This window comes from Filicampus tigris, chromosome 6 (assembly GCF_054856515.1).
Source record: "Filicampus tigris isolate MCC_2025a chromosome 6, RoL_Ftig_1.0, whole genome shotgun sequence".
Lineage (NCBI taxonomy): Eukaryota > Metazoa > Chordata > Actinopteri > Syngnathiformes > Syngnathidae > Filicampus > Filicampus tigris.
The window spans coordinates 16,251,809-16,266,207 of record NC_141222.1 but is presented as its reverse complement, the minus strand read 5'-3'; the positions used below and the strand labels follow the sequence as shown (position 1 = coordinate 16,266,207).

The 14,399-nt window shown below is 41.0% G+C and overlaps 1 protein-coding gene across 3 annotated transcripts in view; it reads right to left on the bottom strand.

The window, feature by feature from the left end:
* The window catches only part of LOC147146007 (LIM and calponin homology domains-containing protein 1-like), a 35,479-nt gene that overhangs the window by 5,176 nt on the left and 15,904 nt on the right, over positions 1 to 14,399 (bottom strand). For 2 of the 3 annotated variants that reach the window (XM_086034774.1, XM_086034775.1), the window contains exons 10-22: positions 9,655 to 9,978; positions 9,314 to 9,577; positions 8,049 to 8,267; positions 7,866 to 7,904; positions 6,627 to 6,756; positions 5,809 to 5,957; positions 4,443 to 4,703; positions 3,403 to 3,664; positions 2,171 to 2,479; positions 1,754 to 1,862; positions 892 to 917; positions 584 to 697; positions 103 to 195 (exon numbers count right to left, since the gene is read on the bottom strand). In XM_086034774.1, coding sequence (XP_085890900.1) covers positions 103 to 195; positions 584 to 697; positions 892 to 917; positions 1,754 to 1,862; positions 2,171 to 2,479; positions 3,403 to 3,664; positions 4,443 to 4,703; positions 5,809 to 5,957; positions 6,627 to 6,756; positions 7,866 to 7,904; positions 8,049 to 8,267; positions 9,314 to 9,577; positions 9,655 to 9,978 — 2,299 coding nt within the window. Of the gene's footprint in view, positions 1 to 102; positions 196 to 583; positions 698 to 891; positions 918 to 1,753; positions 1,863 to 2,170; positions 2,480 to 3,402; positions 3,665 to 4,442; positions 4,704 to 5,808; positions 5,958 to 6,626; positions 6,757 to 7,865; positions 7,905 to 8,048; positions 8,268 to 9,313; positions 9,578 to 9,654; positions 9,979 to 11,117; positions 11,337 to 12,810; positions 13,063 to 13,171; positions 13,496 to 14,399 lie in introns of all 3 variants that reach the window. The other variant, XM_086034776.1, reaches the window with a different exon arrangement.

Here is a 14,399-nt window from a genome sequence, read left to right as displayed (position 1 = left end):
TCCTACTAGACAGAGCAAAATGTGTACTACTACATGGACAATTCAGTGCACTAGAAGGAGGACCCTCGAGAAGACGGGCGATGTTTCCCCATCTGGGCGTACCTCTTCGTTGTGCTTGCGTTCCTCCTCTTGTACCTCCAGTTGTGCTTTCTCCCATTCCTTCTTCAGCTTCTCCTGTTCCTTCTGGTACTGCTCCTTTAAGAAACACAATGTCAAAGTTAACATCACTAAAATAAAAAAACAAACCCAAATATAATTTATGCAAGTGCAGGATAACAAATGAGAATATGCTCGAAATGTTTATTCATTTCAGTGGTTCACTTGAAATAGTCAAATTTATGTATGTATTATATTGGTGAATTAAACACTACAAACTACTTTCCTACCATTTTTTTTACATTAAAATAAAACTTAAAACCTTGAGATGGTGTATTTTTGATGTTTTCACCATCTCAAAGTATTTGAATATTACATTTCCCATGAGTGTAACCACAATCTAGTATGTGGTAAACAATCTGCTAGTAACCACGGCAACACACAACCCCCACCCCCAACACACACACGAGCTTTACCACCAGTGTACCTGTAGGAGGCGCTCCTGCTCCTGTTGCCACCTTTCCACACGCTTACGCTCCTCATTGGGGTCCCAGACCCAGTGATTAACACGCTTAGCCAAGTTCAACATGGGGGTCTCAATCTACCCCCATCCCACAATCACACGCACACACAAAGATACACACACGCACGCACAAACACACATGTCGAGACAGCAAAAGGACAGAAAGAGAGGAAAGGTCAGAGGACAAGTGGAGACGAGGGGTAAACACGAGGTCCAATTGAAGGATGAAGGAGAAGCAGAGCTCAAGTCAACAAGTTGGTAAGTGTACTCACGCTCATGCTGCTCTCCTCTTGGCCTTCTGTGGATGAAAAACATATACGTGACCTTTCAACCTGAGTATGAAAAGAATGATCTTGAATATTAAAACCCGACAGGTGAAGTCAAGTAAAAAATGTTCTTTACAATAATACAGTATGTTCTATGTGCCGCCACTCGTCTAAATATGGTACTGTGAATATTATTGCGCTGGTGGAATATGAATTAAGGAGAAAAATCTACCCATTTCTATCCATCTCAGGGGGCAACCATGCTGCCCTGTACTGCCACTTGGTGTCGGCTGAAAATGACATCACAGTGCCTAAGGACTCGGGTAATGACCAATTGTGGCATGTATTTGCAAATATGTTTAAACGTATTTAAATACGTTTGATTTTTTGAAGATTTTTTTTTTCCCATAGTGCCACGGGGTATGCGCATGCACGAGTCAATACCCCGTGGCATTATGAGAAAAAATGACGAACGTAAAAATGGCCACCCCTTAAAGATGGATAAAAACGGGTGTTTTTTTGCTACTTAATTCATATTCCACATATACAATCTTAATCAGAATACCGAGTTTAGACTAGTGGGGCCACATAGAACATATCATTGTAAAGAAAATGTTTGACTTGACTTACTTAATTACGTAATCGGTCGATATAAGCTCTTTTAAAATCAGCAAATATCGGCCAATTTCTTTGCAGATTTAAAATTTTTTTTTAAAGATTGACACATCACAACATAGACAAAGATATTGACGTTGACCACTTATTGGAATTTTACTTTGTCAAATATCTTAATTGGCATTGGTCTCAAAAACTCCATATTGGTCGGGCCCTAAAGGAAGTCTCTATGTTTCACACTATGGAGTCATACCTGAGACGCTGGGACAATGGTCTTGTATGCTGGTAATTGAAGTCGATGATGATGACAACTGAGACTGTTTTCCCTCAACCGGTTTGTCAACGGTCGCGCTTTGATTCACCTGAAAGTCAAATGTTTATTACAGTGTATGTAAATGAACAGACGGACGCTTACATTATGTACAGTATCTACTGTATATGAATGGACATACACTGAAGTGAATGGAAATGGATTATATAATTATTATTATTAACAGATTGTTAGGGCCGGACCGATTAATCAATTAATTCATCAAATATCAGAATTTTAATCTGACAAAATTGGAAATCAACATCGGCCTAAAAAAATCTTATTGGTCGGGCTCTATGGGCAGACAAAATGAAAGAGGATACAGATGACATCATTCCATAATTAAATAAATGTTGTAACCTGGCTGTGGCTATCGATGGTCACGTCGTGTGGCTCCATCAGCGTCTGAGTGAGTTCTGTCACGATGGTGGTCTTGGTGATGCAGTTCCTCCCGCTGAACAGCGAGCTGATGGTGGAGGATGAGGAAGACGAGAAGGATGACGAAGACGAAGAGGACGTCGCCGCCTGGGGTGGAGGCGACCTGTCCCGCGTCTCCGGCGTTGAGGGGGCCTCCTCCTGCTCTGCCTGTGTGACCGGGATTTCCTTCTCTAACGGCGAATGCAGTGGTGAAGTGTCCGTGTCGCCATTTACACGCACGAGGCCATCCATCTTAATGTGACACACACACAAACAGATTACAATGGGGCCCAATGGATGAGCAGCGGCCATTTTGTATTAGCAAATACAGTAGATGGCACTGTGGTGAATTAAAAAAAAACAGTTGAAACAGTGTAGTGAGGAATGTGTATGAGCAATTTTTTAGACTAAGATTAGATTGTAGCTAACGAGCAACAAATGACCATGAAAAAAATGCACGCAGTACTTTCCTTTCTTTGTTATTAGGATTTGTTTATGTAATAATTTGTTTGCTTTTTTTTAATTTTTATTTTTGTATTAATTAGATTCTGGCTTTGGCGTTTTATAAAAATCAGATTTATTGATTCAGGATGCAATGTCTTCATTTGTTCTTGCATTTTTTTAAATTCACAAATCAGGATTTATTTTCTACTTTTTTAGTTTTTCAATTGTAAAGTTCTATTTTTTGTTCAGTTTTATTAATTAACTCGTTACTCCAGTTATAAATAAATCAGGATTGAGATATTCATCAATTCTTAAATATGTTATATATGTATTACGCATTGAGGATTTAATTAATCAAATGTGCACGCATTTATTAATTCATCAAGTATTTATTTATTTATTGTTTTGTTTTATTTATAACAGGGATTGCTTATTTTTTTACACTATGTTTTTTTGTGTTTTGAAGTTTTAAAACAAATCAGTACATGTACTTATTTATTCATTGTATTAGATGAGAATTATTCTTGATGCCTAAGTACCGAAAAACTACAAACTACAAAGAAAACCTTCCTTGCTTACTAATTTACTCATTCACTCTTTAGTTTGATTTATCCTTTAAATCTATTCAACTTTTGGTTGGATTTCGGTTACGTAGCTTTCCCAGAATATTATTTATAATAATAACTTAGGTTCACACACTGTATATACAGTAATGCCTTTCATTTCCTTACCTTGACTCCATGTGAGCTGCGAGGCTGGCGATAGGGCTTTGCCGCCAGCAGTGGGACGGGTCTGGAGGGCGCTGGCGGCACCGAGGGAAGCGTGATCGCGGGCTTTGCGGAGTGAGGCGGAGAGGGTTTAGGCTTGAGCGGTTTAGGTCGGGGTTCTTCATCCGCTTTGGTCGCTAGTTCTGGTTTGCTAGGAGATGCTTGGGCTGGAGGTTCGTGAGTCTCTTGGGATGGAAGCGGTGTGCTTTCTGAGGTCAGTGGATCTCTGGAGGAGGCAAGTGGCTTTATCAGTATCCAGTGGGTTACAAGAAAAATATATGAACATATATCAGTGCTGTGGGAAAAAAGAGTGGTCATTGTTAAGTTCGATACTTGTGAGTGAGCCTGTTCTGTTAAAAATGCACCAATGTGATGCTTTGGAGCAGAGGAAACTGGTTAGCTATAAAAGAAAGTTTGTGTAAAGATTCATTTCCGCCTATTGCACTGCTCATCATTTTGTCGATTACAACACACATGGCTCTAAGACCTTTGAAAGCTGGTGTAGTCACAGTTGTTTGCTTTTACGAAGTATTAAAGACTTTTGGGCTCGCCATGACTGAAATAATTTTGGCGAACTAAATAAGTGATTGAACATGATTTTGGGATGGCGTTATGTTCATGTTGTTGTGCAACAGCATATGATTGCAGTATAAAGTGGAATATCAACTTGTGGTGTTTGGTAACTCAAGCAATTGAGTGAGTCGTGAAAAGAGACGCATGCAAGCAAGAAATTGAGAACAATAAAGACCTCTGTGTCAAAGTTGGCTTCAGTTTAGAAACGACACTACAGAATGTTAACTGTGGGCCTGTGGAGCCCTTTGAAAATAATATTTTGGGATTAAGAGCTATACAAATAAACCTGACTTGATTTGAATGTGCAAATGTTGATGGCCAGCAATTTGAGCATACAAGTTACTGTAGTTAATGGTAATTTGTATATTATTCTAATTGTGACTTAATGAAGCCATTGTTTTTTTTTTTTTGCATAGTACTTATATACCTACTTTTCCAGCCCCCTGTGCAAGTCTTCACACGTCTTCTGCTGTGTTGATTCTGGCTCAGAGTCTTCACAAACGGTTTTGTGTTCACGCTGGGCCTGGTTTAGGGCCGCGTCGGGGCTTGCGGTGGAGCGAGGCAGCTTTAAGAAGTCCAGCGTGGCGTCGCTGATGGTGAAACGGAGAGCATAGCGTTGCAAAACCATGGCCGCCTCCTCTGGCGTCGCCGCACTGCGGTACGCCTCACACAGCTCTGCCTCTCGCCGCTCCCTGGGAACATGAGGATTCATATTTTTAAGCTGTCAAAGTCCACATTCTTTGAGGGGATCATCATCGCAGCCGCTAAAAACATTCACATTTTTAATCTACTTTATATAACAACCGCTGAGAATTTCCCAATTTTTAACATTTATGAAGCTTTTCCAGCTGCAAAAAACAAACGGGATTGAATGCATCACAGGAAACGAGACATTCTCAGACAGCTTGTCTCCTTATATTTATTTCTTTAACTATTTCAATGCTAGGTATTAAAAAAAAAAAAAAAAAGAGAACCGGATGCGTGCCAGCCAATTTAGACCATTCTGGCTGATCTTTCAAGGCTCACAGAATGTATTTTTAAGATGATATAAACACAGAAACTACCAAATGAAAGATTAGAATGAAAGATCTTCTTCATCAGAAAAAACGTTTATTTCAATGTTATTACATTTTTTAGTAATCAGCGGCAGAACATAAGTTGGATTCACTCAAATCACACATTTGCCGCCCCCCAAAAATGCAGAAAGCAAACTTTGTGAAAAGATATATTTTAGTCTATATTAGAGTCTAATACTGCACAGCAACAGTGTTAGGTAACATTCAGAATGTATGTTTTTCATTTCGAGTTGTGTATCATCAAATGTTGCAATCTGAGTGTAGCATTATCCAGTATTTACTTTAGTTTTAACCAAGAGGAGACTGGGGGTACTGCAGCAGTTAAGTGGAGACTGTGGAGTATCATATTGCACAGCAACAGGCTAAGATAATCTAAGCATGTACTGTATCTATATTTGGTCATTTTCTCTGAGAGAGTTTACTGTTGACTTATATCCAAGAGGAGACTGAGGGCATCACAACAGCAAAGTGGAGACTGTGGTGTCTAATACTGTAAAGAGACAAGTTTAGCTAAAGTTAACGTGTGTTCATTTCTAGTTGTGTATCCTGAGTTTCCTGTTATTGCTTTACTTTTATCCAAGAGGAGACTGAGGGCACCGCTGTAGCAAAGTGGAGACTGTGGAGTACATCACTAGCCAGTCACATGGTTAGCAGTGGAAAAGGGGTCTGAGAGCCTTAAAAAAAAGTATGAACTTCAGTTTCCCCTCCCATATATGCTTACTTTTCCTCCACAATCTCCTTGTAGGTCTTGATGCTCTTCCTCTTGTCGCCTCCTTCCCCATTCATCCTCTCCATCCTCTTCCTCTCCTCTTCCTTCTTGATAAGCTCCTGGGAAGCGCAGCGGCGGCGGTTCTTCCAACGGGCCAAATCCTGTAGCATCAATGCATTGTCCAAATACGACCCCCCAAAAAATTGAATGTAAAAATGGCATCAAAACAGTTAATAGTGACAGTATTTTCAGTTTTGTTGCAGTGTGTGTGATTGTGCACACTGAACAGTTTTCTATATTTTGGTTGATGAAAATGTATCGATTTTTATAAGGGTAAAAATGGCCAATTATTGGTACTTTTTGTGTGTGAAAAATGCTGTAATCTAATCGGTCTAATCAAAATCTGATCCCAATGTGCATTTAGCAGATATTTTTCCAGAGATTTTGATGGCTTTGGTTTTGAAAACATCATAACAAAAATATAAAGAAATCCTTTTAGTTGGCAACATCTTACAAATATTTTTGCCAAAGCGTATCTTTTCAATAAAAATGTATAGAAAGTGTTTAATCAAATTTTATTCCAGATGACATTTGGCAGATATTGGTAGGGGAAAAAATAATCTAATGGGTGCTTTTTGTTAGCAAATATTTGTGTCAAATTTTATTATTTGAATACAAAAATTCTATTGACTGCAATAGCACACCAGTTTAAATCAAGAGCTGACCAAAATGTAATTTAGCATTATGTATTTTTTTTCCCGAAATGTCAGTTATGGAAAAAATACCATTACACAGAAAGTGTGCGCTTTTTCTTCTGTCAAATCTCTTACACTTTGCCACTGGTCATCCTCGTCTTGAAAATTGTTGTACTGCTCGTGCATGCGCTCGTAACGTGACAGGCTGAGCTGCGGCAAGTGTCCCGCCTCGTCCTGGTCGACCATGTCGCCCATGCTCACGCTCCTGAAGGGGGAAAGTCCACGTTCGTAAAAACATGGAATCCTGGCTACTACTACACATCACGTGTTAAGGCAAGGCAAGCAATAAATGAGTTGTGGAGCAAAGGAAACGACAAAGCACCCTATTTTGCTAGACCGGTGCCCGTGCCCTTGGCGTAAAAACATGCTTAAATTCATTTTCATACCAGCTCAAGTCTAGTCTAGCGTCTTTGGAGCCGTGTTGCGCCCATTTGGGTGTTCCTGCTCCTGAGTCATCCGACAATTTGGTAATAGAAATGAGTCTGAGCACAGCGTAAAAGCGGGCGCTTTGTCATTTTCATGCCGGGGCAATGGTCTAATTAAGCGTGCTTGTGAATTTGATAGACGCACTACCCCTCACTGGGCATTTATTCCTCGCCCCCAGCACATCTGCAAATTTGGGCACAAAAAATGGACTAAATTTTAGACTTCTCAAAATTCCATCGCACAACAGCGCAAATGCCCGTTACGACCTATTCTACTAGCGCAAAGTCTGACAAAATACCAAAACAAAGAAAACTCCACCCATGCGCACAGGTTGACTGTGCTTTGTGCTAGACTTGCGCCCAGAACGAAAATAGGCCCCAAAGTGCTAATGGAGCCCAGTGAGCTAGCTTGAATTAAATACGAAATGTAAAAGATGAGAATAAAAAGCTGCAGGTTAGCAATGAGCGGCACAAAAGCATTTTGAAGCATGTTAGCTTGTCAGAATCATAATACAGTAGAACCTCTGCATTTGGATTTTTTTTTTTTTTTAAAGGGGAAATAAACTCTTTTTTATGTTTTATTTTTTTGCAAGAATATGTCGTATGTGCCCCCACTTGTTGAAACACGGTATTCGGATTAATATTGCGTTCGTGCTATAAGAATTAAACATAAATTCTTCATTTTTCATCCAGTTCAGGGGGACACCATTTTGACCAATACCGCCCTCTGCTGTCGACTGAAATGAACACAACTGCACTCGGGCTCGCATTGCGAATGGCACATGACCAAACCCAGAAAACTCTTTTTGTGGTTTTAGAGGTTCAACTGTACGAAAAAGTTGTTATTGTTAGCATGCAGAGTCGTCCATATCCGCGTCGTCAAACTTACTCGGCGTCCCCGGACATAAAAGCGACTCTGCGGCTCATCCTGGAAGGACAAAATGAAGTGAACAAGACGGGAATGTGAGGGTCCGAGTAGGCCAAGCGGGAAATTCAATTCAACACATTCCGATCATTATTTCGATGGCAGGAAAGACAAACACATGCAGCAAAAATTGGGAGGGTGTCTCACATCATTGGCGGTAGATCATCGTCCCCCAACCAGGAGGCTTTCTTTTTCGGCGGATCCTCCGTCTTACTGGCCTTTCCTAACCTTGCCTCCCCACTAGGTGGGAGGACATCATCCAGCCGGAGTTGGGAAGGGACCACATTTGTCACTTCTGCCGTCTTCTCTTTTTGCTCGACCACTTCCTCCTTCCTGGGCAGGATTTCAAGAGGTTGGACGCCACCTCTGACCACCGAGCAAGACAAATGCATCAAATCCAAGCTAGTGTGTCCCTCCCACAACGAGGTGAATAAACGCATATCACGCATCAGACAAACATGCTAGTGCCAAACCACGGCGACGATACACTCGTCGGATGCAACATTAGCTACACCAAATCCATCTAATGACATTTAATCCAGTACAAGACATGTATCAAAAATTCTGCCTTTACACACATAACTGGCTTGTCCCCGATGCAAGCGGCCTTTAACCGTGAAAAGCGAAATAGGAAAATTTAATGAAATATAATGATGAACGAAAATCTTTTAGTAAAAAAATGATGATAACACAGCATTTTGAATCTTATCCTGGGTTGGAGTGCTCAAGTTTAAATTCAATACATTTTAAATGAAATAAAATACAACTCAATTAAATGTTACGGCGGATAATGGTAATGTTGCCAAACATTTTTCTTTTTTTTTGTTAAATTAAATTCTGAATGTTCATAAAATTAGACTAATATTACAGCATTTGGTTGAAGACCAGGCTGCCGTTGCAACATTTTCAGGAAATTTTGAAGTCTTACAGAATGAAATAGAGTGAACCCCCATACATTAGTGGTTTGGCATTCACAGATTAATTTATTTGCAGATTTTTGGCTGAAACCTGTCTCTGTAAATTAAATAAAACATATTGCGGATCATGCTAACCTTTGAGAAACACTTCCTGAAATTTTGCAGCATCTCTAACTGAATCTTAATTCTATTTTCTTGAATTGAATTTTGTCGCAAATCATCAACATTAAAGTTGTCCGAAACTGCCGTTCTAAATAAAATTAGAGGTGCAACAAATAATCAATTAATTGAAAAATTATCGATTATTGGGGAAACAAATCAGACCAGAAGAAAAATGATCAATTATCTTATTGTATTTATATATTTTTTTTCAAAAGTACGCTTTGTAAAGGCAGCCTTTCTAATACAGCTTGATTGGATCCAAGTCCTAGTCATCTCCTCAATACTTTGTTGGTCACTTTGACGCAAGCTCCAACAGCAAACCCTAAAAGGTACCTTTCCGCCATGTTTTCCACACACTTGGGCGCCTGCTTGGTTTCACAACTTTGGATGGCGTTGTTTTTAAGCGCACCCGGCACTGGTAGAAACTGCCTGAAGGCCGGACTGGCTTTTTGAAGCCATCCCGTCCTGCGAGCCAACATGTCGTCCTTCTCCGGGTTGCGAAGAGGCTTGTTTGCACCATCATTATCATCTACATCATGTTCCCTCTCAGTATGAGTGTGTGGGTTACTTTCAATCGGAACTTTGCGTTCTTCCACTCTGTGACAAAAACTCCAGTGAGATGTTTGAATTTCACACAAATGAGCTGGCTAGTTGACACGTCCGAACATTCCCACCTGATGTTCTTGTTCCTGTCTACTTCCTTGGTGCCCAGACCAGTAACCTGGACCTTGTATTTTGAGGCGGGCAAAGGCAGGAAGCGGTTGTAAGATGCCGAAGACGGGCTTTGCTTATGGAAAACTCCAGTTCGCCTTGCCATCATGTCATCTTTGTGAATATCTGGTATGCTTTCCTCTTCTTCCTCCTCCTCCTCTTGCTCCTTCAAACTGCTCTCATACTGAGCCAGATGAGCATCCAGTTCAGCTGGAGAGAGAGGAGCCTCCGGAGAGCCCGGTGAGAAGTTGGAGGTAGCTTGACTGGGTTGTCCTCCGTCTGTGAAGCTGTGAGGGCATCACATAGAGCTCTAAAAGTGGCTCGTGCTAATGCCGTATAACCAAAAAACTGTGCATGCTAATGATAACACAGTGCTCAGGTTGCTGTCTTGATATATGTTAGCATCGCGACTGTTAGCATGTTAGCAATTAAATTACTTTATTTAGTAATAGTTTTTACTCTTCTCATTGGAATAATACCTGACGAAAGAGCCAGAGGTAAAATTCAACAAGAATTGCCTTGGTGCTTTTTTGTACTCTGGTTAATATCATCCGACATCTTAGCATGACACCTGTTAACATGTTAGCATCTCAACAGTTCTCGTTAGTAATATTACCTGATTACCAAGCAGGATGTGAAATCCTCATGGAACTGCCTCAGCGCTTTTTTTTTACATTGCTACATTGCCAAACATTAGCATTGCAACTGTTAACATTTTAGGCATTCTTGATTTAATAGTACCCGATCACAGGGCACAACGTGAAATCTTTATTTGTCCGCTTTAGCGCTTTTTGTACTCTCTTGCTAGAAATTAGCACAGCAACAATTAGCATGTTAGAACTTTTAATTTCAAACAGTACAATGTAAAATCCTAATGGGTCTGACTGCTTTTAGTAATTGGGTTGCTCTCCGGTAATATGTTAGCATATCAACTGTTAGCATGTATGCAGTTTAGTAATTTTCATTATTAATTATTAATAGTACAATGTAAAACCTGTATTCACCTGCCTTATTGTTTCTCAGGTTGCTATCTTGCTCTCTGTTAGCATAGCAAGTGTTACATATTTGCATTTTAGCCATTCTCATTATCCTACCCATCCTGTCAAATCAAATCATTGCTATGCCTTAGCACTTTTTGTACTCAGATTACTACTGTTATTTATCTCAAATTAGCTTTTTTTCTCATTTGTAGGAAGTGTATTATTGTCATGTAGACTGTAACTATTATACCATGTTCTCACATCAATTGTAAAAATGAGCGAGATAACATGCTTTTCTCTGATTAAAAGCAGAAACCAAACAAGAAAAATGCAGATAGTTGCATCCCCGACAAGCTAAATACAAAGCCTGCTATCGAGCACTCTAATGAGACAACTACGGTGTCATCAGGCCCAGTCCAAACCAGTGCAAGCGGCCATGTTTGTACCTGCCTTCCCGCTCTGAGAGCAGGGAGCCCAGGCCAATGGTCGGCACGGCGACCGTCGCCTGGGAGAGGAGTCGTCCTAGCAACCCTGACTCAGGCGTGCCTATTGGCTGCCCCATCTCGGTCACGCCCCCGAACCTCACCGACTTGCCACGACCCCGTCCGCCACTGGCGTATGTTTTCTCCCGACAAGCCTGACAAACGGGGACGGGGCCAGGCTCGCTACAGACACACACACATACACACAGCGGAGAAGAAATAAGCAACCCCAGATGAATCAGAGAGGAAGTAGAGGAGGTTGCTGTCTTGTTATGTATTAGCATAGCAACTGTTATCATTTTAGCAATTCTTATTTGTAATAGTGCCAAACTAACAGGGCAGGATAGGAATTCCTAATCAAGCCGCTTCAGCACTTTTTATACTCAGGATGCTGTCTTGCTATACTGTATGTTAGCATATCAACTGTTAGCACGTTAGCATTGTAGCCATTCATTTGTACGCGGATACAGGGCAGGAGGTTAAAATCCTAGTCAATCCACCCCACAGTGCTTTTTTGTACTCAGGATGCTATTTTGCTATGAAACCATCAGCAGGTTTAGCCATTCTCATTTGTAATAAATCCCATCAACAAGGTTGCTAGTTAGGATGTAAAATCCTTATGGAGCTATTTTAGTGTTTTTATCTACTCAGGTTGCTATCTTGACATATACTGTATGTCAGCATGCAAAATCTTAGCATTTTAGCAGTTTTCAAAATTGTAATAGTACCGGTTCAAAGGGCAGCTTGTAAAATGCTGTCTTTATCAATGTGACTTAGTATATTTTGCATTCAGGTTGCTTTTGCTACATGTTAGCATAGCAACAATTAGTATGTTAGCCATTCTAAATTTAAGAGTGCTTGTCTGCAGTACTACAAGGTTGGATGTAAAATCCTTATTGATCTGCCTCAGCAACTTGAGTACAAAAGCGTAATGTTGCTATTTGTTAGCAGAGCAACTGTTAGCATGTCAGCCATTTTCTCCTTGTGATGATCAGGCGCACAAAACCTCCTCTGTGCAAACTAATGACATCAGCACCAGGAGGACAAAATACAAAAGCCTCAGCACACAACCAACAATTGCCTCTTTTTTCTTCTGTAACACACACACACACACAATGACACACATACAATGACACACACTAAGGGTCGGCACATTCCCTGCCCTTTCAGAGCCTGTCAGATGGCAATGAAGTGCACAATAATGAGGAGAATAAATAAAGTGGTGAAAAGGAGCCAAGCGAGAGGGAACTAAAGGAGATTTAAAACTCCTTTCAAGGGAAATCAAGTAGCCACTAGGGGGCGTACTTTCAAAGATTTATAGTTACGGATCCTCAGTATAGCAGTCGTGTTCCTGATTTATTAAATGTATTAAAGCTACAGTACAATGGAACCTCTAAAGTGCAAAATTTTGGACTTGCACCTGTTGTCACTACATACTTGGCTGTTTTAACTTATTTCTACACTTGCATGATAGTAACAATGTTAAAATTAAGGCAACACGATTCAACGTTGTACGGACAAGAGAAGTCTCTTACTTTGTAGAGAAACAATGTGTATATTAATAGCTTTTATTTTGGAAGACAACTTGAAGACACATGCACACTCACACACACACAAGCGCGCATGGACACGCACACGCACACACAAACACACACACCTGGGTTCACTCATCCTGAGCCTCTCCCACTTCTGCACGTCGGCTTGGCTCATGGCGGCTGAGGTCAAGCTCATTGGTCCGTCCCGGCAGAGGGGGCGTGGCCTAGTCTGTGCTCGTCTGAGAGCCAGGTCGTCCATCTGCTTGTCGGGTGTCACTTTAACCCTTCCAGCATCCTCAGACACTTCCTCACGGTCCTCCATATCTTCGTCTTCTTTTTGGCGAGTAATGATGTCAGGGATTTGCTGAAGCTCGCTGTCCAATCGTCGGGATAGAGTAGTGAGGGCAACAGTGGGTGGTAAAACCACACACCAAAGGCTCACGCACAAGCATGCACACGTAAACAAACAGCGCATGGTCTAACCTGATGTCCTTGTCCTTGAGTGTTTTATGTGAGGATCGTCTGATGCCTTCCCAGCGTTCCTGGTCTTTGCTGCTGCACTCGAGCAGCGGTGAAGCCATGACAAACTGATGCACCCTAGGCACCGCAGGGCCCCGAGGAGCCCGTCGGGAGGCCAGGTCATCTTTGCGAATGTCTGGTACCTTCTGGCCCTCCGCCTCGCCTTCACCGTCCGAGGAGGAGTCCCAAGCAGATTTTTGGGAGCTCAAAAAGTCATTATCGCGGCGAAGGATGATACTGGGAGAAGCTGGCCTCTCCGGGGTGGGGGAGGTGGAGGAGGAGGAAGGGCTGAGTTGAAGACGGGATGGCAACAAGTCATTTCAGAATGGCCAAGAGGTCCACAGCGACGTTCCGTGATGCCAAGCGTTAGTGACGTGCATGGATTTAATTTGGCCAACAAAATCATTAGTCCATCCAGGTGACTCGAAAACCCAAATGAAGACCTTCTCCAATGAAAATCTCATCACAGACTAGGAATGGGTATAACAAAAACCTCTATCGATATCCAACACATGAAGAATGTTGCTCCTTATTTTAATATTACAGTAGAATCTGACCTAAACAAAAGACTAACAAGCTAGCTGACTAACTCACATTGAAAGTAGTTAGCTGGCTTATTAGCAATCAAGTGTTTGCTAACTACGTAACTAACTAGGTAGCTAAATAACTAGCCAGCCAACTAACAGCAAAATAACTGCCTTTTATTGCGGAAAGTTAGCAGGCAAGCAAGCAAGTAGCCGGAAACTAAGGTTAGATGGTAAGTTAGGATTAATTAGTTTGCCTGCTAACTAAATACTTGGGTAGCTACCTACTCAACTAACCACCACACTGACAAGCTAAACTGAATTTAGTCGTGGTTGGCTTGATGGCTGGCAGCAGAATAAATAACTAACCAAGTGATTGACTAACTCATTTTTATTGTTGTTAGTTAACTAATTAACTGATTATCTGAATTGCATTAGCTAACTAACAAATCAAGTACCAAATTAACTAATCAACTGAATTTGACTGTTGCTAGTTGGCTAGATAACTAACAAGTAAGCTTTAAATTACAGTGTAGTTTATTGAGTTGATAGCAAGAAACCCTACTCACTAAACTAACTAACTAACCAACTAACTAACTAAGGCTTGTGTTTTGTCTGTATAAAAGCCTAAAATGAACAATAAATTAATAATCAATGGGATGACTGAT